This window comes from Galeopterus variegatus, unplaced genomic scaffold (genome assembly GCF_000696425.1).
Source record: "Galeopterus variegatus unplaced genomic scaffold, G_variegatus-3.0.2 Scaffold3636, whole genome shotgun sequence".
NCBI lineage: Eukaryota > Metazoa > Chordata > Mammalia > Dermoptera > Cynocephalidae > Galeopterus > Galeopterus variegatus.
In genome coordinates this window covers 40,380-61,588 of record NW_007729747.1, presented here as the reverse complement: position 1 = coordinate 61,588, position 21,209 = coordinate 40,380, and the positions used below count along the sequence as shown (strand labels likewise).

Below are 21,209 nucleotides of genomic sequence, written 5' to 3'. Positions count from 1 at the left end.
GTTGCCGGTCCCCGGTCCGGTACGGGGGCGACACTGAGGGTTGCAATCCGTTGCCGGACACGGAAAAAGACAAAAGACAAAAAAAAAAAAAGAAGCTTTTACTTAGCCATATCATGAGGTAAAGTCTTCTGTCACTGGTTATTTTTCTAACAAAGAAAAGCTCCTTTTCCCATGGGCATGCCAGCTTTAGAATCGTGTCTCAGAGGCTGGCGTGGGGCGGGTCTGCCCTGCTCAGCTACCTGTGCGGTTGCTGGCATCTGGGAATCGCATCTGGAGGGCTGGAGCCGCTCAGCCCTTTCATTTGTGGATCCAGGAAGCGAATCCAGGATCTGAAGAAATATACTGAAAACTCTTCTCTCCTGTTTGGTCTTTTTCCTACTCCCCTGGGGACTGTGACCCAAGACTGAAAACTATCAACAGACAGAGCATTTCTGGGGCCAGGAAGAATGGAAATTCACTCCATGGAATGAACCTGATTTTGCAATTTTCCTGTCTCCTAAGAAGGACAGTTTTTAGTGCTCCTAACACTCAGAGACATCTCAGATCAGGAAGAAGGCTTTTGGGTTGGTTGGCTGACAATACAGGTGCTACGAAAAGCAGGCAGGTCTACTGCTGTTACCTCACAGGTTGCTTTTCTGGAGACACCAGGCCTCAGCTCTTCCTTGAGTACATTTTCCATATATTTAGAAAAACGTAGGGAGCGAAAAGCAGGCAGGTCTACTGCTGTTACCTCACAGGTTGCTTTTCTCGAGACACCAGGCCTCAGCTCTTCCTTGAGTACATTTTCCATATATTTAGAAAAACGTAGGGAAATTGTTTGAGACTGACAGATCCCAGACAGCTTCCCAAGCTACGGGCTTAGTGTTCTAGAGGAATAGTTCCCAATTAGGTGCCAGTCTGCGTGAAGCTCCCACCCATCCATGGTGACACACAAAAAATAAGAGCCATTTGAAAGTCTTCATTAAACTATCTTGATTCCACTTAAAAGATTGTCCTCTATTCTGAAATATGTTTCCTCCTATTGTGGTGGTCAATGTTCTTTGTTTTATAAAATGTTGAATGTTGATTGAATTTGGTGATTTGAAAAATGTCCTTAGTTGGTAAAAGAAAGTTGGCAACCTATTAAGTCTCCCCAGTTTTATTTTCACACTTTTCTAGACCCTGAGACCCCATTTTACTATTAATAAAAGGACTTTAATTGTGGAGAAGCCAGCGAGGAAATTGTACAGTTTCACTTTATTTACCAAATGGCCACTAATTTGGCAAATTTTACTATCTGGGACACAGCTAGGGAGCCAGAAGTTGTTAAAAAAAAAACCGTAACCAAGCAGAATAAGATATTACTTCATCTAACCTTAAAGATCTTGTATTTTGTTACTAAAAAATGCTTCCAAGCCCTTCATCAGAGTCTGTTTACCTTTACTGTAAACACATTTCTTATAGACTCAATTACAGCAGTTTAGTGGCCTTAGATATGAAAGGGAAGGTGTTTTGGGGGAGAAGACTGCACACACAGCTGGACGCTGAGAGGATAATAATAATCAGGTTATAATAGTATGATAGATAATATATTAATAGTATAAAACAATAAAATAATAGAATAACATTATCACTATTATCACATACTATAATTTTGTTATATCAATAATATCATTATCATAATAATATGTTCATATTAATAAGGTTATCATAATAAAATAATATGTTTCTGAGCCTTTATCATATTCTTCTCCAGGAGATTCTGAGGATGCTTTGTCATGCTTTCTGTAGCACAAGCTGACATTTGTCACTTCTTGCCTGGTGCTGCCCCACGCTGCTCTGTCAATCCCCTCTGTGCCTCTGCACATGTGGGAACTCTCTCTTGTCCAAGGATAGACTCTAGCCTCTCTCTTTAAGATCTAAGCACAATTTACACCGGCCATGACATTTAACCCCTTCTCCCAGTCTTGAGGATAATGCCAGTGAACTACAGGCAGAAAAGGAAAGGTTAAACTGGCAGTCAGATGTCAGTACTCTGGAGTTCAGAGATCAGACCCCTCGCAGGGCCCATCTGGTCATCTCCTCTTGGCCCCAGCCTGCAGCCACATTGATGGGCCTCCTCACAGCTGTGAGAGCATTACTTTTATGGCCTTACTGCCCCCTTCTTGTCCCAGCCACAGGAACCAAAAACCTCTTAACATCGTATTTTCTATGAAGAGCCGTACTTTGCTATGAAAATAACCTTCTTCATTATCAAACAGAACATCTACCTCTCAGAAGCATCTGGTAATTGATTTAGGTCCTTAGTTCAGAGACTCCCCAAAATCAACAGGTAGATTTTCCTTATAGTTTATGACTAAAAAGACCATTGAGCTCTTTTTGAAGAGGCCGGGAGTGTCTGCACCAAGGACAAATCTTAGCTTCCATCCTATAGATGCAGCTGATAATAATGTCGCCAAATAGTGGGATTTTTAAAAATTATTATTATTTTTTATCTTCTGTGTCTTTATGGTTGGGATTCTGATTTAAGCAGGAAGGAAAAAATGCTGGGTTTGAAAAACAGCCATTCGTTTCCTACGTAAAAATAATAATTAATACTAATGGCAATGACAGTCATTCGTAGTATTTGCTTAGCACTTTGATGTTTAAGGTTCTGGGTGGAAGCACTTTACATGTATTTTCTTACTTGATCATTGATAGTTTGATAGTGAGAGTCAGAAAAACTGCAGGAATAGGCATGAATGAACCAAGCCCCGTACCCTGAGGCCATTTACTATCTGGTCAGTAGCTCTCTACACCTCAATAACCCCTTTATTTTACTGTTCAGAATAGTAATTATACTTCTACATTCAAAAAAGGGTAAATTATGTCTTGTCTGCTTGTTTTCATGAGTTAAGAAAAGTGCGACGTATTCTAGAAAAGATATCATCCCTGAAATACTTTTTAAAAAAAGGGCCAAAATGTTTTAAAATCTTGGTAATTGTATCGTTCAGGACATAAATGCAGCTGCTGTAACAAAGACCAAATGACAGTGGCTTACAGAAGGCAGAAGCTGATTTCTCCCTCATGTTACAGTTACAGTCTGGGAAGGCTGTCGGGGCCGATGCGATGGATGGCTCGGTGGCGTGGGGACCAGGCTCCTTCTATACTGTTGCTCTGCCATTCTTAACACCTGGTTGCTACCTCCTGGTCTAAACTGGCTGCTCCAGTTCCCACGATCCCACTATTCCAGCCAGCGGAGTGGGGACAAAGAGGCGGTGGGAAGGCGCGCCTTTTCCCTTGAAGGGCCCAACCCCTTGAAGGGCCCAACCCTCAACCTTGCACCCTCCTTTCATGTGCATCCCACCAGCCAGAATTTAGTCACTTGCCACACATAGCTCCGAGGGAGGCTGGAAAATGCGGTGCTGATTGCCAGGTGATCAGCTAAAATTCAGGAATTCCATTTCCCTTGAAGGGCCCAACCCTCAAACTTGCACCCTCCTTTCATGTGCATCCCACCAGCCAGAATTTAGTCACTTGCCACACATAGCTCCAAGGGAGGCTGGAAAATGCGGTGCTGATTGCCAGGTGATCAGCTAAAATTCAGGAATTCCATTATTAAAGGAAGAAGGGAGAATGGATATTTGGGAATGACCAGTAGCCTCTGCTAAGTATCTAAAGCACAGTCTTCTGTTAACCAGAAAATTCACTGGGTAAAGTAAGTAATTTTCTAATTTACACGGTAAATGCAGCATTTTGTAATCCTAGCATACTTCGAATGTGTTGTTCCCTCTTTCTTATTGTCATCCTTATTTTTTTCCCCCAAAAGTTTATGTTATTGGCACTTTGTAATGAGAAAGTCAAGTTCACAAAAATCCCAATTAAAGGATGTTCAAACTTAAGTAGGAAGGGATTTCGTTTGTTTCTTTCAACATTTTCTTAAAGACTCTTTCTAAAATGTGTTTTCATTAAAACTGTTGAATTGGCTTCACTGTTGATGTGATGATCCACATCTTGAATTGCCTTGGAGTTGTACTTATGAACACCAAGTGTAGCTTCATAGTGTGAAAGGGAAGAGCGGGTATCTAAAAATCCTTTCGTGTGCCTATTTCTGAGGTCCTCTTGCTGATGGCAGGTATGAAGTGCCACCTGTGGCCCATGGGAGACATGATTACACAGCCACAAGGCAGAGGCCATTCCCTCTGGTTGGACATTGTGTAGCACTTTGGGTAGGAACTGTCCCTCCTGTGTCTTCTCAGGGCAGGAGCAGGGGTCGGGTGAGACGCAGCAGTGGGTCCGGGGCAGTGGTCTGCTGGTAAATGCTTTACAGCGACCAGCACTCTGAGCGTAGGTCTGACACAAATGTTTATTGATATTTTTCACTCATGTTAAGGAGTAAGATGAATCCCAATAGTGAAGTTATATGTCAGAGCTTCTCTTGATGGTCAAGATTGTGAATGACTTCCTTGCCGAATTGGACAGTAGTTTTTGAAAACAATTTACAATGTAACAGCTACAGACACAACATACTTTTAAGTTTAATCTGCGTTTTCAACATCTTCTTTGTCACTTTAAGTCTATAAATGAACAAAATAATAAATCCAGACCTAATTTATAGCATTGCTAATTTTCAAGGTGTAAATATTCCCAACATGGCCAATTTCAAGCCACCAATGTGACATCCCTGAACATGGAGTTCAGAAAAGACGTGCGGCAGCACCCCTTGGAAATACAGATACGATAGTAAAATAATTAGAAAGTGATGAGTTTTGAGTATTTACTACTTTTGTTTTCAATACGCTTTATTTAGCTGAAAGTGTATATACTTTCATTTTTAATAGTGGCTGTGTTTAATAATCACCTTGCAATATCTCTGAAAATTTAACAGTCCTCTCTTAGGGACTAATCTAAACCAGCTCCAGCACCCCACTGCTCTGTGTTCGGCTATGCACAGGATGCCTGTAACCAGATGTCCCATGTCCCCTCTCTCATCAGCAGGGCTGACTGTTTTGCCCACGTGGCTGCTGATGCACACAGAAGTTGGCCCCTTCCCCACTTACTGTTAAGAAATCCAATTGCACCAAACATGCTTGGAAATGTGTCGTTTCTACTAAAGACTATTGAAGTGTCAGGGCATAGTGGACAGCATTCCATTAAATGACTCTGGTGGATAGACCTGTTTTTCTGAATTCCACTTTGTCCAGTGATGGTATTTTTTTTTTTCTTCCTTCTCTCTGTTGGTACCCATGCAGTACTGGCTTCATGGTTTCCTCTCTTAGCCTCTCTCTGTCAGGTGGAAATGGAGCCATTCTTCCCTACCCCCGGCATGGCAGCACCCTCCCCACCTCCTCACCAGATTCAGCCCCTCTCTGGACCCAGACGAGAATCTGAAGCCAACATGGGGTTGGTGGGAGGAAGCTTTAGCGTGCTCATCCCATCCACACATCACCTGCATCTCTGAAAGGCACAGAAAGCTGGACCACCCTCCTCCCACTTCCAGGCATCCCCTTCTGCCTTCACTGGGAAACAGGCAGTATATTTTGTTTGGATAATTTTATTTTCCTAGGGAAGTTTTAGTGTAAAGATTATCTAATTAGGATCCCAGATTTGACCAAAGCAGGCCACAGGCCACAGGCCACAAGATCCTGGCCTCTCCATCTCTGGGGTGTTTAATCTCTACTCTGAGTGCAGGGAGAAAAGGCGTGGGGTGGACCCAGTTGTGGGCTGACTCCTACGAATGGTATTAGGTCATTGGCCACAGACTTCTTGTTATTGGAACCAATTTCATTTCCAACAAGCAAGTTTTTAGACTAAAGTCTGGGGTTAAACATGGTGAGTTATTGAACGTCCTCTGACTCTGCTCCGCTCACAGCATCTCCTCAGAACCCTGAGAGAGTTTTGTATGAAGAAAGAGTATGAGTCTAAAGGAGAAACATGTCCCCAAGGAAAACTATGGGCAATGACACGACAAAGCCATCCTTCCTTAAATGGAGGTGGGATGGCGTATTAGTCTGCCTGGGCTGCCATAACTGTATCCTACAGACCGGGTGGCTTAAACACAGTTCTTTCTTACAGTTCTGGAGGCTGGAAAGTACAAGAATAAGGTCTGGCAGGGTTTGGTTCTGGTGAAGGCTCTCTTGCTGATGGCCTCCTTGTCACTGTGTCCTCCCATGGTGGAGATGGAGGATCCCTGGTCTCTCTCCCTCTTCTTTCAAGGACACCGATCTCACTGTGGAGGCCCCACCCTCATGACCTCATCTCACCTAATTACCTCGCAGAGGTCCCACCTCCAAATACCCTCACATCCAATCCATAACAGGCGGGGAAGGAGAGGAGGGAGTGCATGACTTTAAAAGAATCTAATGGACTAGGTTCCAAGGGCTGCTGGGACGAAATGCAACCTACTGGGTGACTACTTAAGCGACAGAAATTTATTGTCTGGCAGTTTGGGAAGCTAGAAGCCTGAGATCAAGGTGCAGGTAGTAGTGGTTCTTTCTGAGTTCTGGAAGGAAGAACCTGTTCCGTGTCTCTCTCCGAGCTTCTGACAGTGTCAGGTTTTCCTTGGCTTGTAGGTGGCTTCTCCCTGTATTTTCACATTATCCTCCACCTGTATGTGTCTGCCTCTGCATCCGAGTTTCTTGGTATGAGGACACCAGTCATGTTGGATGAGGACCCACCCTAATGACCTCATCTTAACTTGATCATCGCCAAAGGCTCTGCTTTCAAATAAGGTCGCACTCTCAGAGACTGCGGGTTAGGATTCCAACTTCTTTTTGAGGGACGCATTTCAACTCATAACATCCACTATGACAATCTGTGTCTTTTAATGAGGCACTTAATCCACTTATGTTTAAAGAAATTACTGATAAACTTGTCTTTAAATCTGTATCCTAATTTTTGTATTCTATTTGTCCCACCCATTCTGTGTTCCTCTTACCTGTCTTTCCTACCTTTTTTAAAAAAATTTAATGTTTTCTTTTCTATTCATTGGAAGTTAAGCACTCTGTTTTCTATTGTATTAATGGTTGTTCTAGAAATTACAACATACTTACTTATTAGAGTCTTCTAAAAAATACATCTTTACTTCTTCCTAGGTGACACTCATAGAAGGACCTTAGGACACTTTGACTCCATTTATCCTCCTCACTTATATGTTATTGCTGTCACACATTTTAATTCTTTTTGCTTTTTTGGCCTCTTAAGACATAATTACTATTGTTTTAGACAGTAATTTTAATTTAGATTTACCTGATTATTTACAACTTTAAAAAGTTTTTTTGTTCTTTTTGGATCTCAGACCTTCCACCTAAGGTCACTTACCTTTTGCCTGAAGTACATCTTTTAGAAGTCCCTTTAATATAGGTCCTCTAGGGATAAACTCTTGGTTTTTGTTGTCTGGAAGTATCTTTATTTCACCTTCATTTTTGAAAAAAAAAATATTTCTGTTGGGTGTAGAATTAATTCTAGGTTATCAGTTACTTCCTTGCAGCATGATGAAGATATTATTCCATTTGTCTTCTGGGGTTCATTGTTGTAGAGAACTCAGCTATCCATGAAGCTTACTTAGGTGTTCCTTGAAAAGTAACTTATGTTTTTTAAGCTAATTTTAAGATTTTTCTCTTTGCCTTTGGTGTTCTACAATTCACTCTGTTGTGTCTACATGTGAATTCCTTTTCTTTTCATCCTATTTAGGATTTACTGGGCTTCCTGAATCTGTGGATTGGAATCTTTCATCAGCTGTGGAAACTTCTCAGCCACTATCTCTTCAAATATAGTTTCTTTTCCATTCTTTGTATCCTTTCCTTCTGAAACTCTAATGTCAAAATTTCTATTTTCTATATCTTTTAACTTGTCTTCCACAGTTTTTATCTGTCTCTGCTGCTTCCTGGATAATTTCTTCTGACATAGCTTTCCGCTCATTAATTCTTTCTTTAGCTATGTTTAGTATGCTGTTAAATCTATCCATTTAGTTTTAATTTTAGTTATTGTATTTTTCATCTATAAAAGTTAAATTTTGTCCTTTTTCAAATTTACTGTTATTTTTAGTAGTTTTTTGTTCCCCAGAGATATTTTCAAGCTTGTCCTTTGTATCTTTATGCATAATATCATGGATGTTTTTATAATCTAAGTCTGATAATTGAAATATCTCAAGTGTTTCTGGGGTTTTATTGCTGTGTGTTTTTATTGCTCATTCTTTCTTTGGTTGCTTGCTTTCTTGTGTGCTTGAATATTTTGGACTGTTATTCATTGACTTTGAAAAATTATTTTTGGGGGTTGTCCTGTGGCTCACTTGGGAGAGTGTGGTGCTGATAACACCAAGGCCACAGGTTCGGATCCCTATATAGGGATGGCTGGTTCACTTACTTGGGAGAGCGTGGTGCTGACAACACCAAGTCAAGGGTTAAGATCCCCTTACCAGTCATCTTTAAAAAAAAAAAAAAGAAAAATTATTTTTGGGATTTCTTTGAGAACTTTCTCCAGAGATGACTTGTGTTTGCTTTGGTTTTTCTAGGTACCTGGGGTACTACCAGATTGGGTAATTGTCAAAATAAATTCATAGCCTGATATTTTCTTGATCACTCAAGTTCTGTGAACTTGGGCTGCAAATCTGTGTGAGGTCTGGCTTGAGGTAGTATCTTCTCAGAGATTCTGCACACCCCTCTCCCAGTGTCCAGGCAACTTTTCTTATAGCCAGGTTGGGGGGGGGAAGGGTAGGACCAGTTTAGAGCTGGTTCACTCTTACCCTATGATTGTAGCCCTTTGGGTGAGCTCTGGGCCCCATAGCAATTCCCAAGGCCCAGATTTCACTAATACTTTGGTATGATTATTCTTCATGTATTGTCAATTCCTCCATACTTTTATTCTTCTTACATTTTATCTGCTATTTGTAGTTGTTTTCAATTGATCCTAATAACTTAGTTTTCTATATTACCCAAAACAGAACTTCAAAGAAACTTGGAATACTACATTTCTTATAATCAACATTCAAAATATGGTACTGACACTGGTTTTGTTTCCTATTCTTTAATGTTTCCAAAAGTAGTCTAATGCAAGTTACATACATGACATTGTGAGTAGGCTAGAGCTTAGACACCAACAGCTCTAACAAATTTAATGGTTTTGCATGATGAAGTACAGAGGCGTTGAGTGAATTACTCAGAGTCCTAGTGAGTTGGCAGCTGAACAGGATCTGAACGCCAGTCGCTGTCTCTGAGTCCCATGTTCAGGCCATTGCCCTGCAGTGCAGTGGGCAATGGGGAGTTGCCGACTGAAATCCATGCCACTTCCTCCATGTGCATTTTCCAGATGAGGAAATGTGGCTTCTCTCTTTCTCTTCGTGTCCTCTCCCAAAGTCCTGCACAGAACTTTTCCTCTTCCAATCTGAAGGTCCCATTCTACTACTCCTTGAGTGTTACAGGAGAAATGTTTTAAAACTCAGAGACAAAGCTAGCATTATTACTCCACCAAAATTAACTAAATCAGCAATAAGTAAACAAATGCTAATGTTTTAAAACCAACATAATAAACATATACCATCAAAGCAAAGATTTGTGAATAGATCTAGAACTTATCCTAGACTTTGTGCTCTCTCTCACCCATCAGCTCAATTCAATCTCCGAAGTACTTCCTGATTGCAACCAACTCTTTCTGCCTTCACTGCGTCCACCCTAGCCTGGCCACCAGTGTCTCTTGCCTGACTGTGTGGTAACCTCCCCATGGACTTCTTCTTTCCATTTTGCCTCCCCTGCTGCCACCCATTCTCGCTACAGCAGCCATATTTACCTTTAGAAAACACAACTGGGTGTGTGTCCCTGCTTAAAATTCTTTAATTGCTTCCATAACTCTTACAATAAAATCCAAATTCCTTATCCAGACTGTGTTTGTTTACTGGGGCTACTATAACAAAGTACTACAAACTGGGTGACATAAAACAACACTTCTGGAGTCTAGAGACCTGAAATCAAGGTGTGGGCAGGACCAGTCTCCCTCTGAAGGCTCCAGGGGATGATCCTTCCTTGCCTCTTCCTAGATTCTGGTGGTGGCTAACAATCCTGGTGTTTCTTGGCTACTGACACATCTCTCCAATCTCTGCCTCTGTCATCATGTGGCATTCTCCCTTGGTGTCTGTGTGTGTGTCAAACATCCCTCTTCTTATAAGGATACCTGTCATTGGGTTAGGGATCACCCTAATCCAGTATGCCTTCACTTTAACTTGATTAAATCTGCAAAGACCCTGTTTCCAGATAAAGTCAACATTCACACGTGGTGGGGATAAGGATTTGAATGCATGTCTTTTTATGGAGACGCAATTCAGCTCACAACACTGACTTAAAAGCTCTCATGGTCTGACACTGACCACCTAGCTGATCGTGGTGGGGATAAGGATTTGAATGCATGTCTTTTTATGGAGACACAATTCAGCTCACAACACTGACTTAAAAGCTCTCATGGTCTGACACTGACCACCTAGCTGATCTCATCTTTGTACCATGCTGCCTCTTGCCCACCCTGGCTTCTTGGTTCCTTGGAGAAGCCAGGCTTTAGGATTTTTACACGAGCTATTCTGTCTTCCTGGAAATCTCCAGTCACAACAGGCTACCTCTTGCCATTCAGGTCCTGACTTAAATGTCGCACCCTTACAGGCCTACCCTGGTCACCTGGTTGTTCTCTTTGAGAACAGGACTTTATCTCCCTCCCTAACAGCTGAATCCTCAGCACCTAGAGCAGTTCCTGCACATACAGTAGGTGCAAGAAGTATTTGTTGAATAAATAACTGTCTGATTGAATGATTTTTCTCCTTTTTAGAGTTAGCTGAATCCTCAGCACCTAGAGCAGTTCCTGCACATACAGTAGGTGTTCAAGAAGTATTTGTTGAATAAATAACTGTCTGATTGAATGATTTTTCTCCTTTTTAGAGTTAGCTTAAATGATGCAACTTGGAAAAGAAAGCTCTTGCATAAGCAATACTTAGGAATCATTTCAAGATATATTGAAGCATGTTTCTCAGAGGGATCATCTGCAAGGTGTAAGGGAGGAGTGTGGGTTTGCAAAGATTTGTGAAGATGTGATCCGAAGCGATAAGTGTAGAAAATGTAGATGGGTCTCTGGAAAGATGGGCAATTTCTCCCTCCTGTCATGGCTGCATGAACAAGAAACTTAGGACTTATTTGCATTTCTGGAATTTCTAAAAATAATAATAACAATACTAACAGCAACAATGACAATTATCTATTGAATTCTCATTTTGCACTATGCTAAACGTTTGCATTTAATTCTTACCCCATCGTTGTGGGAGCAGGGGAGTGTTATTGTCCGTACTTTACAGATGAGGAAAGGCAGGCTCCAAGAGCCTAAGTAACGGGCCTTAGGACAGAGTTAGTGAGTGGACCAGCTGGACTTTGAACCCAGATCCAAAAGCTAGTGCTCCATTATATGTGCCCACTGCCACCCACAACTTGCTTTTAAAACTTGCTTTGTGGAGTTATCCTCTGCTGATGTGCGGGGAGCCAATATATATCTTCATACCTCCCCAGCCACATTCTCCATCCTCAGATGACCTACCTCTTGCTGTCAGTCTGTCAAACACTGTTTAGCTCATACTTTTGTTACTGCCAGACTTACATATTTCTAGAAAAATACTTGAACTTTACACCAGTGGATCCTTTCCCCTTCGGTATCCTTCTGGCCACACATCTCAGTTTGCAAACAGATCCCCTCCCAATTCTTTCTAGTGATTCTCCAGCAAATGTCTTAGCAAAGGTCCTCCCCTGAAAGACAGCTGGAGCAAGACATTCTCCAGGCCCATATTTTGTGTCTATAATGGAAAAAGAAAGATGAGCTGATTCCAGATTCCTGGCCCCTTTTGTGGAAGCTCCAGCTGGCGGGGACGGACACTTGGCCCTTCCACTTTAGTTCACCGTGGTACTTTAACAAGGCAGAGCACAGCCCCTCCAGCAGCCATTGGCAGCTGTGCCCTGGATGAGGAGTCGCCATACCTATTTGATTGAGGTTTTTGAATTTCAGGTAAAGGTGCCAACTGTAGTAGCATCTGTACAGGGTTATTGGCCAAGGATTAACTCCTTTGTGTCAGCAAATCTTCTTCCAGTTTTATGCTGCCAAGAAGAGGCCTCTCTTCTCTCTTCCTCTCCATTTACCCAGTTTATTCTGCCAGGTCCTGCTGGTATTTTTAAAATAAACTCATTTTAGAATAGTTTTAGATTTACAGAAGAAGTGCAAAGATAGAACAGAGAATTTTCATATATCCCATCCCTAGATTCCCCTATTGTTAACATCTTACATATTACTGTGGTACGTTCGTTACAAGTAGTGAATCAATAATAATAAAGTTCATATTTTATTCAGATTTCCTTAGGTTTTTCCCTATTCTGTTCCAGGATACCACATTACACTGAGTCGTCATCACGTTTCTTTGAGCTTCTTTGGCCTGTGAAAGTTTCTCAGACTTTCCTTGTTTTTGATGACCTTGGCAGTTTTGAGGAGTACTGGTCAGGTATTTTGTAGAATGTTCTGCAATCTGGGTTTGTCTAGTGTCTTTCTCATGATTAGACTGGGAGTATGGGTTTTGGGGACGAAGATCCCAGAGGTAAAGTGCCATCGACATCACATCATGTCAAGAGTGCATACTATCAACATGACAGAACTGCTGATGTCGACCTGGATCATATGACTGAGTTGGTGTTTGTCAGCTTTTTCCACTGTAAAGTTACTTTCCCCCCTATTTCCATGCTGTACTCTTTGGAAGGAAGTCACTATGTGCAGCCCACACTTAGTGGTCAAGAGTGCATACTATCAACATGACAGAACTGCTGATGTCGACCTGGATCATATGACTGAGTTGGTGTTTGTCGGCTTTCTCCACTGGAAAGTTACTTCCCCCCCTATTTCCATGCTGTACTCTTTGGAAGGAAGTCACTATGTGCAGCCCACACTTAGTGAGTACGGAGTTATGTTTCACCTACACGAGGGCAGAATATGTACATAAGTTATTTGGAATTTTTATACATGGGAGATTTGTCTATTCTCCATTTATTTATTTAGTCAATCAATTTATGTCAATATGGATTCATGGACATTTATTTTATACTTTCAGTTATAATCCATTACCACATTACTTATTTGTTGCTTATATTGGTTTGAATTTGGCCATTGGAAGCTCGTTCAGTTGACACCTGTCCCCTATAACCTACTCCCATCATTGTGTATGTGTGTGCTTTTTTTTTGTTTTGTTTTCTTTAGTATTTTCTTACTTTCTGCCACTACAAGATGCTCTATGCTCACTTTGTATATTTCTCTGCCCTAGTACTAGAATCAGCCATTTCTCCAAGGAGCCCTGGGTTTCATTTTATTGAAGAATGGTATTAGAAACCAATATATAAATATTCTCTTTTGTTTTGTCCATTTAAAAAACAAAACAAACCAACCAGAGAATATCTTGTGTGGGTTGGGGCAGTCGGGGAGCTCCTAATCCCACACTTGGGAGAGGCTTGTTCTGACAGAACAGGCCCACATCACAACCGAGGGAGTCTTTCTAGCCTGTGGGCTCAAATTTGTGCTCCTATATTTCAGGATCTTTTAAAAATCACAGGTGTCTCCCTTTTCTATGCCAAGTTATTTTGATTCTTTATATAGGCAATGAAATTGAAATTTCTGAATGCTAAGTCAAAAGAGTGTTTCTACTGATGATTTATTCTCTTACAGAAAGGATATTTTTTAGGTCATACACTACCCATAGTTGCATGAAATTTCTTCTCTATTCAAAAGTCCCAGCAGTTGTTTTAGAGGTTGGGTGAATATAGGTTTTCCCTGCAACCAGCTAACTTAGTCTAATCCCTGTAATTGCATCACGGGCAGAAATAATGGGCAGAAATAACAGCCAATTATAATTTAATTACTTCATTTGAGATGGGTTCAATGGACAGATCCCCCTTTAGTAAATATTAAAATAGTGAGCAAGCATTAGACGATAGAGTCATTACGATGTTTACATGAACAGTAAACGGTATCTGGACACTCAAGTTTTAGCCATCATCATCATCATCATCATCATCATCATCATCATCTTTTTAGGTAAGGAAAGATCACAAGGATCTTTGTGTGATTTACTTAAAGACCATAGGGGGGAAATGACAATTTGCCAATTCTGTTTTCTTTCCTGACGAGCATCATTGTCTCTGTGCTGGGGTTGAGAAGGCTTTAAGCCTGCAAAGGAGGATTTAGCCAAGGTTCTCCCAGAGCCCTTTGCCCGAAGTTGTCAGGGGCTCTGTCACTGCCAGCCTCTCTGTCACGAGCCATGCAGTAGATAAGTTTTCTGATCACTCATTCCCACCACTAAGCTTTCTTTTAAATTATTTTTATAATACCTAGCAGTACATTGCTACATGATGGGTCTATTACTTTTTCAAATGCTACCTCAGAATAGGATTTAATCTCTACTGTTAATCGTAGTTTCTGATTAATATAGGGGCTCTCTCCAGAGCCCCAAATTCTGCAGCCATACAGCACTGTGCAGCCAACCTGCTCACTGCTGACTGATCTCATTTTGAATTCATTTCCACACATCCCAGTGTCCCTCAGTGCTTCTCAGCAGCCACGGTCCATGCCCCAGTCCTCCCACCCTCTTAGTTCATTAACACACCCTCCGCTTCCATCCTCCTGCTCAGCTTCCTGTATCATGGGAAATTTAGAAGCCATCAGAAGAGACCTTCTGTAGGCCGGCCCTGTGGCTCACTCGGGAGAGTGCGACACTGGTAGCGCTGATGCCGCGGGTTCAGATCCTATATAGGGATGCCGGTTTGCTCACTGGCTGAGCTTGGTGCAGAAAACACCATGCCAAGGGTTGAGATCCCCTTACCGGTCAAAAAAAAAAAAAAAAAAAAAAAGAGACCTTCTGCAAGCTGCAAGCTCCCGCCTACACATACACCCACTCTAGCATCCAGACCTTAATCTTCTACCTTCCTTCCTGTAACAGTAGATGAAAGGTCCATGTTTCTAAGGCCTCTGCCTCCCCTTATGCACTAAATCTCCTCCCCTGTCACTGTTCAAAGACCTTATGCCAGCAGCTCTCCACAACACTACCCTGTATCATCAGGTTTTCTTTCTCTACTGGATTATTTCCATCAGCAGTAAAATTCTGTTATTTCTCCTACTTCAAAAACAAAAAATGAAAATCTTTAAAATTAAAAAAATTTTTTTAATTGTAGTAAAAAACACACAGAATTTACCATTATAAACATTTCTAGGTATACAGTTCAGTAGTATCAAGAATACTCACATTCTTGTGCAACCAGTCTCCAAAACTTCTTCATCTTGCAAAACTGAAACTCTTTACCCATTAAGCAGTAGTTCCCCATCCCTCCCAGCCTCCAGCCCCTGGCAACCTCCATTTGATTTTCTCTCTTTTTGAGTTTGTCTTTTGGCTATTGTAAATAGTGTTGCTATGAACATGAGTGTACAAATATCTCTTTGTGACCCTGCTTTCAATTCTTTTGGGTATAAACTCAGAAATTAAATTGCTAGGTCATATGGTAATTCTTTTAATTTTCTGAGGGACCACCGTACTGTTTCCCATAGCAGCTGCACTATTTTACATTCTCACCAACAGTGCGTAAGGATTCCAGTTTCTCCACATCCTCGCCAACATTTGCTATTTTCTATTTTTTTTGGATAGTAGCTATCTTAACGGGTATGAGATGCTATCTCATTGTGGAGCAAAAGATCTTTTAATCCTGCTTTTCCCTCTTGCTATGGCTAGTTCTCTGCTCCTCTTTATAACAAAACTCCTTGAAAGAGTTGACTTTACTTTCTGATTCCAGGGCCTCATCTCATTATTTCCTAAGCTTATTTCGATTAGGACCCACCCTATTTTAAAATTTCAACCCAAAGTGCAGCTCCTTGATTGCACTGTCCATGCCCCTTCCCTCTTTATATTCACCATCAGCTCTTGTCACCTTCTAACACGCTGTGTCATTTCCTTATTTATTGTTTGTCTGCCTCTCTCCCTGCCCAATACAATTTCAGTTCTATGAGGGCAAAGATAAAAGTTTTTTTTTTTTCAGCCGTCTTTGTTCCCTGTTGTATCCACAGCAGCTAGAAGTGTGTCTGGCATGAAATAGGCTCACGTTTGTTAAATGAATAAATGAATGAATATAGAATGATTGGGTAGGTAGCAGTTGGAATACTGTTTCTCCATGATTATTATTATTATTTTATCCTCAAAATCCAGGAAAAAGTGAGGATAGGGATGAGGACTGTGTATATGAGGGTACTACAAAAAGTTCATGAAAAAAAAGAATTAAAAGATGATCTTTCCATGAACTCATTGCAGTACCCTTGTATGTTAATGACAGAACATACAACCTTGCTAGTGACAGTGTGGTCCATGGACCAGCAGCATCAGAACCACCTGGGAGCTTAGTAAGAATCTCAGGTCCTGCCTCAGAACTCCTGAATCAGAATCTGCATTTTAATGAAACCCCTAGTAGGTTGATTGCAAAAGTTGAAACTCTCTGGTGTTGAGTAACAGTCCTCAACCTTAACTGTGTATTAGAATCTGAGTGTAGGTTGAGTATCTCTTATCCAAAATGCTTGGGACCAGAAAGAAGTGTTTCGGATTTTGGATTTTGGAATATTTGCATTAAACTTACTGGTTGAACATCCCCAATCTGAAAATCCAAAATCTAAAATGCTCCAGTGAGTGTTTTTTGTGTATGTCATGTAAGCACTCAAATTTCCATTTTGGAGCATTTTGGATTTCAGATTTTTGGATTAGAGACACTCAAATGTAACTTTAGAAACTCCTGATGCCTGAGTCCCACTCCCAGAGGCTGACTTAACTGGTCTTGTGAGGTCCAGACATAGGTCAGTGGTGAAGAGAGGAAGTGACTGACATTCATTATTTTTGGGTAGAGAGCTAAGATGGAAAGCTTGTCTCTGTACCAAGCTTTGATATTGACATTACCAACTAGTCATGTTCACCTTATTCCCCAAGAGCAAATTTCAGCTCCTCATTTGCTCTTTCAAGTGAGACCTTCAGGTGGCTGCGGCTCACTACCAGAAAATGCACTCACATCCACATCCAGGCTGGTTTTGACAGTCCGCTGCCAGAAATAGACACCGAGCAGCATGCCAGCCCCTTGAAAGAATGGCTCCTGTTCTCTTTTCCAGTAGAATCCAGTGATCTTTGTGAGCAGAGAGCTCAGCAAAGTGAGCTTCAGGGTCAGTCTCTGGATGGGTGTAGGAAAAGCCCTGTACATGGGATTCTAGGGAGCACAGGGGTGCAGGCTGGGAACTGTCTCTCCCATCCTGCATCCTGCACTCTGAGGGCTCAAGGGGCTTCAACTATTCATACCTCTGCATGCTCCTGCACCCACTGCCTGATATTGTTATTTCCTGGGTGACCCTACTGTAAAGATGGGGTGCAGAGCTGACCTCTGAGTGTGACCCCAAATATGAATCTTGAACATGAACTTGAATCTGAAGCTCAGGCCCCAAAGCTGCACAATAGATAGCTGTAGAAGCATGGTAGAGTAGCAATGGTTAACTGACATCTAGGAAAGATTCTGGGAAGGTGTAGAGAGCATTTCTAGATGTTCATTGACCAAGTGGGCTCTCTCTTACAGCTCAAGTCTCGGGTTCTCATGACTCCTTTAGCTCTCTCACCTCCGCGGAGTACCCCGGAGCCTGACCTCAGCTCCATCCCTCAGGATGCAGCCACCATACCCAGCTTGGCGGTCCCACAGGCTCTCACAGGTAGGTCAGCAGAATGAACTCCCAGGATTGGTGGCCTGAAGGTAATGGGCAGCCTGCCATCTAACAGTCACTTTGTGAACTAAAGAGCTGCCACTGAGGTAGCACAAAAGAAGGATTTAATGTGTCAGCTAGATGGCAGATAGGACCTCTAGATCCTGTGAAAACATGAGTTTATGTGTCTCACAGCTTAGTTTATTTGAAACTCTGTTTTCAGTGCATCTTGGGTTTAGCTGTTTTCTTTGGAGTGAGACAAGAAAGAGTGGCCTGATGTTTCTTTTCAGGGCCAGGTTTTCTTTGCACCAGTGTAAGCCTGCTCACCTGGGAGAGTGCATTCGTTCCTATGTTTGCATGTCCAGATCTACTAACGATCCTTTGATGTTTCTTTTCAGGGCCAGGTTTTCTTTGCACCAGTGTAAGACTGCTCACCTGGGAGAGTGCATTCGTTCCTATGTTTGCATGTCCAGATCTACTAACGATCCTAATCTCACTTACTCCTACTCAGCACCCTCCAGTCCACTCAGGATAGCACATATCCCAATCTCTCTCTCTGATAGAGCATCCACCAACCAACAGTTTCGTCATAGTAGGAATGATAATTTGATGGTGTCACATGCACACACACTCACACACACACCTACCCAGAGTTCCCCCACATCACAGCCCCACCCCCACGCCCACCCCACTTAAATCCTTTCAGTCCCTCGCATGGCTCTTGGGTAAAGACCAAACTTGTTCATATGGAGGTAAGGCCCCGCAGGCTCCATCCCTCTGTGATCTAGCCCACCACTCTTCCCTGTCCCTAGGGTCCCATAGGGTCTTAGCATATTCTCTTCCTTCATCTGGAATGATCTTTCCCTTGGGTCACCCTGTTCCTTCCCTGTATCTCAGCTCTGGAATACTCCCCTCCAGAATGTCCTCACTGACTTTCCTGCCAGGGTCCCCAGTGTGGGCTGTCCTAGTACCTGCCTAGTGCTTCTCACAGCCACGGTCTCTCGTGCTCTCACATCAGCTCGAGTGATTGTCTGAATAGGTCTGCCAATCACTGGACCAGAAGCTCTGTGAAGGCAGGGGCCACATCGTTTTGTTCACTGTTTCTCTGTAGGGAATATCATAGTGTCTGGCATGAAGGTCCCTTTTTGATCAGATTTTCCTTATCATCTGGGATGAGTGGAAGAGAAGGCAGCCTGGCAGAGTGGAAATAGCACAGGCTTGCCATCAGAAAGACTTGAGCCTGAATCTCTGCTGCACCACTGACTACAGACTCTGAGCAGCACCTAACTAAGCCTGTTTCTTCATTAGTAAAGAAGTAATACTGTATTAGTCCATTTCTGTTGCTTATAACAAAATGCCTGGAACTGGGTGATGTATAAGAAAATGAAATTTATTGCTTACAGTTTTGGAGGCTGGGCAGGCCAAAATCCAGGTAACGCATTTGGTGAAGATCTTGGTGGTAGCGACTGTGACCCAGGGGTCTCACATGGCAGAAAATGAGGGAGCAGAGAGAGACTAACCTCTTCATGCACTGTCCTTTTAAAGCCCTCCAAACCACTTCCATGACCACCATTTTTAATCCATTCACTACGGCATGGTCCTGCAGTCTAATCATCTCTTCAAGACCCCACCTTTCAATTACCATAATAGGGCTTCCCACCTCTCAACACTGTCACAGTGGGGGTCAAGTTTTGGAGGGACACTCAATCCAAAGCACATAGTAGTACCCAACTCACAGGTTTGTCTTGAGAATACAGTAGGTGCTCAATAAAAACTAAGTTTCTTCACCTTTGCTATTACTATTTAACTTTTCCAAAATCCTATTGGTCTCCTCTTAAAGTTTCTTCTCAACACTGTTTTGCACCAGTGACCTCCAAGGTAAGATGTTCATATCCTTAGAGGTTGGGGGATGGGGGCTGATGAGGAGAGAGAGGGCAGACACATAAGAGAGGTCATTAATATATGAAAGAACATATGATGCCTGCTATTATTATTTATTTTTTATCTCATCCTTTAAAAATTTCTATTTCTTGGGTATGTTTTAAAATGTACACAATACTTGTTAGATAGTGCTTTATTATGTCATTGATAGAGTAGGAGATTATACCTTATTCCAAATTTTGGATAGTTTTTCTCAAGGGGTAGGCTCAGACACTCTTCACTTGTTAAGAGTCTGGCTTGACGTCTAGGACAATGAGGAATCTTAAAACAAATAGTCTGGAGACAGGTTGACCAGTTAGGCAACTATCGTCAAATTACAGGTGGGATGGATAGTTGGGAGTGGGAGTTTATGTCGCTGTCGTAGAATAGAATTAGGTCAAACTTGTATAAATTAGGTCTGAACCCTACAATGAACTGACCAAGCTAATTATACTGATGATAATTAACTCATTGGGTGATCTCTGTATAAAATTTTCTATTAAAAAAAGGATTTGTGAGATTTTTTTTCTTTTTAATTGCAAAATTCATAAAGATTTCACAGTGATTTACTGAAATCTATTGTATATGGAAACCAGTTTTTTAGACATTCTAGCATTTTTCTGAGGACTTTTATGATATAAACTTGATACTTTGCTGTAAAAAAAAATGTACATAATACACTGATACAGTTAAGAATATAGATAACCTATAAATAAATAAACACATTTTGGGACATGTGCTCAAAATTTTTTATTGATGGGGTATATTACCCTAAAAATGTGGGGACCATTGATTGGGCTCTCCTAAAAAGGTGGTTGAGCATTTATTCTCTCTGAGATTGTAAATATCACTGTCTTTAGAACTTCATTGAACATATAGTCTCTGGAGTGCTCAGTATCACTTTGATTTTTTATTCATGTATGGTTAACAAAGAAATGGCAAATATTATGTGCAACTTGATGGCTCCTTTGGAGGAGGGGGGAATTTCCATATGTACTTGCCCAGCATGGACACACGTTTATACACAGAGTCCAAATGGGCCACCATAATTGTCTTCAGTGCAGATTTAAGTGCGTCAGAGTGGACACACCTGTCCATCTGTCCCTACCAGGAGGTCTTCTTGAGAGCAAGCCCTGGCAGTTGGGGTTTTTGGCTCTTTTGCCTCTTTTGCGTCCTATGTTGGGAAGAATCAGGCCCTTTTTAGCTTTCCAAGTCCAGGGCCAAGAGTGCACAGCGAGGCATCCCAGCACACCGGGGCAGCGCTGGCCTGATGCCGAGGGCTTTGTGGTCTCTGTTTGCACAGTCTGCCTCTACATCAACAAGCAAGCCAACGCAGGGCCCTACCTGGAGAGGAGGAAGGTGCAGCAGCTCCCCGAGCACTTCGGGCCTGAGAGGCCATCAGCAGTCCTGCAGCAGGCCGTCCAAGCATGCATCGACTGTGCCCACCAGCAGAAGCTGGTCTTTTCCCTGGTCAAGCAGGGCTATGGTGGCGAGATGGTGTCAGGTAAGGCCCTAGGGCAGACAGGTATGTGCATATGAGGAGGGCTGTGGGTGTCTTTCTTTTTTTTTTT

General features: G+C 42.0%; 1 protein-coding gene across 1 annotated transcript in view; it reads left to right on the top strand.

The window, feature by feature from the left end:
• Positions 1 to 21,209, top strand: part of LOC103601218 (sex comb on midleg-like protein 4) — a 58,346-nt gene that overhangs the window by 1,872 nt on the left and 35,265 nt on the right. The window contains exons 2-3 of the mRNA XM_008585599.1: positions 17,598 to 17,727; positions 20,942 to 21,142. Of these exons, the coding sequence (XP_008583821.1) occupies positions 17,598 to 17,727; positions 20,942 to 21,142 (331 nt within the window). The remainder of the gene's footprint in view (positions 1 to 17,597; positions 17,728 to 20,941; positions 21,143 to 21,209) is intronic.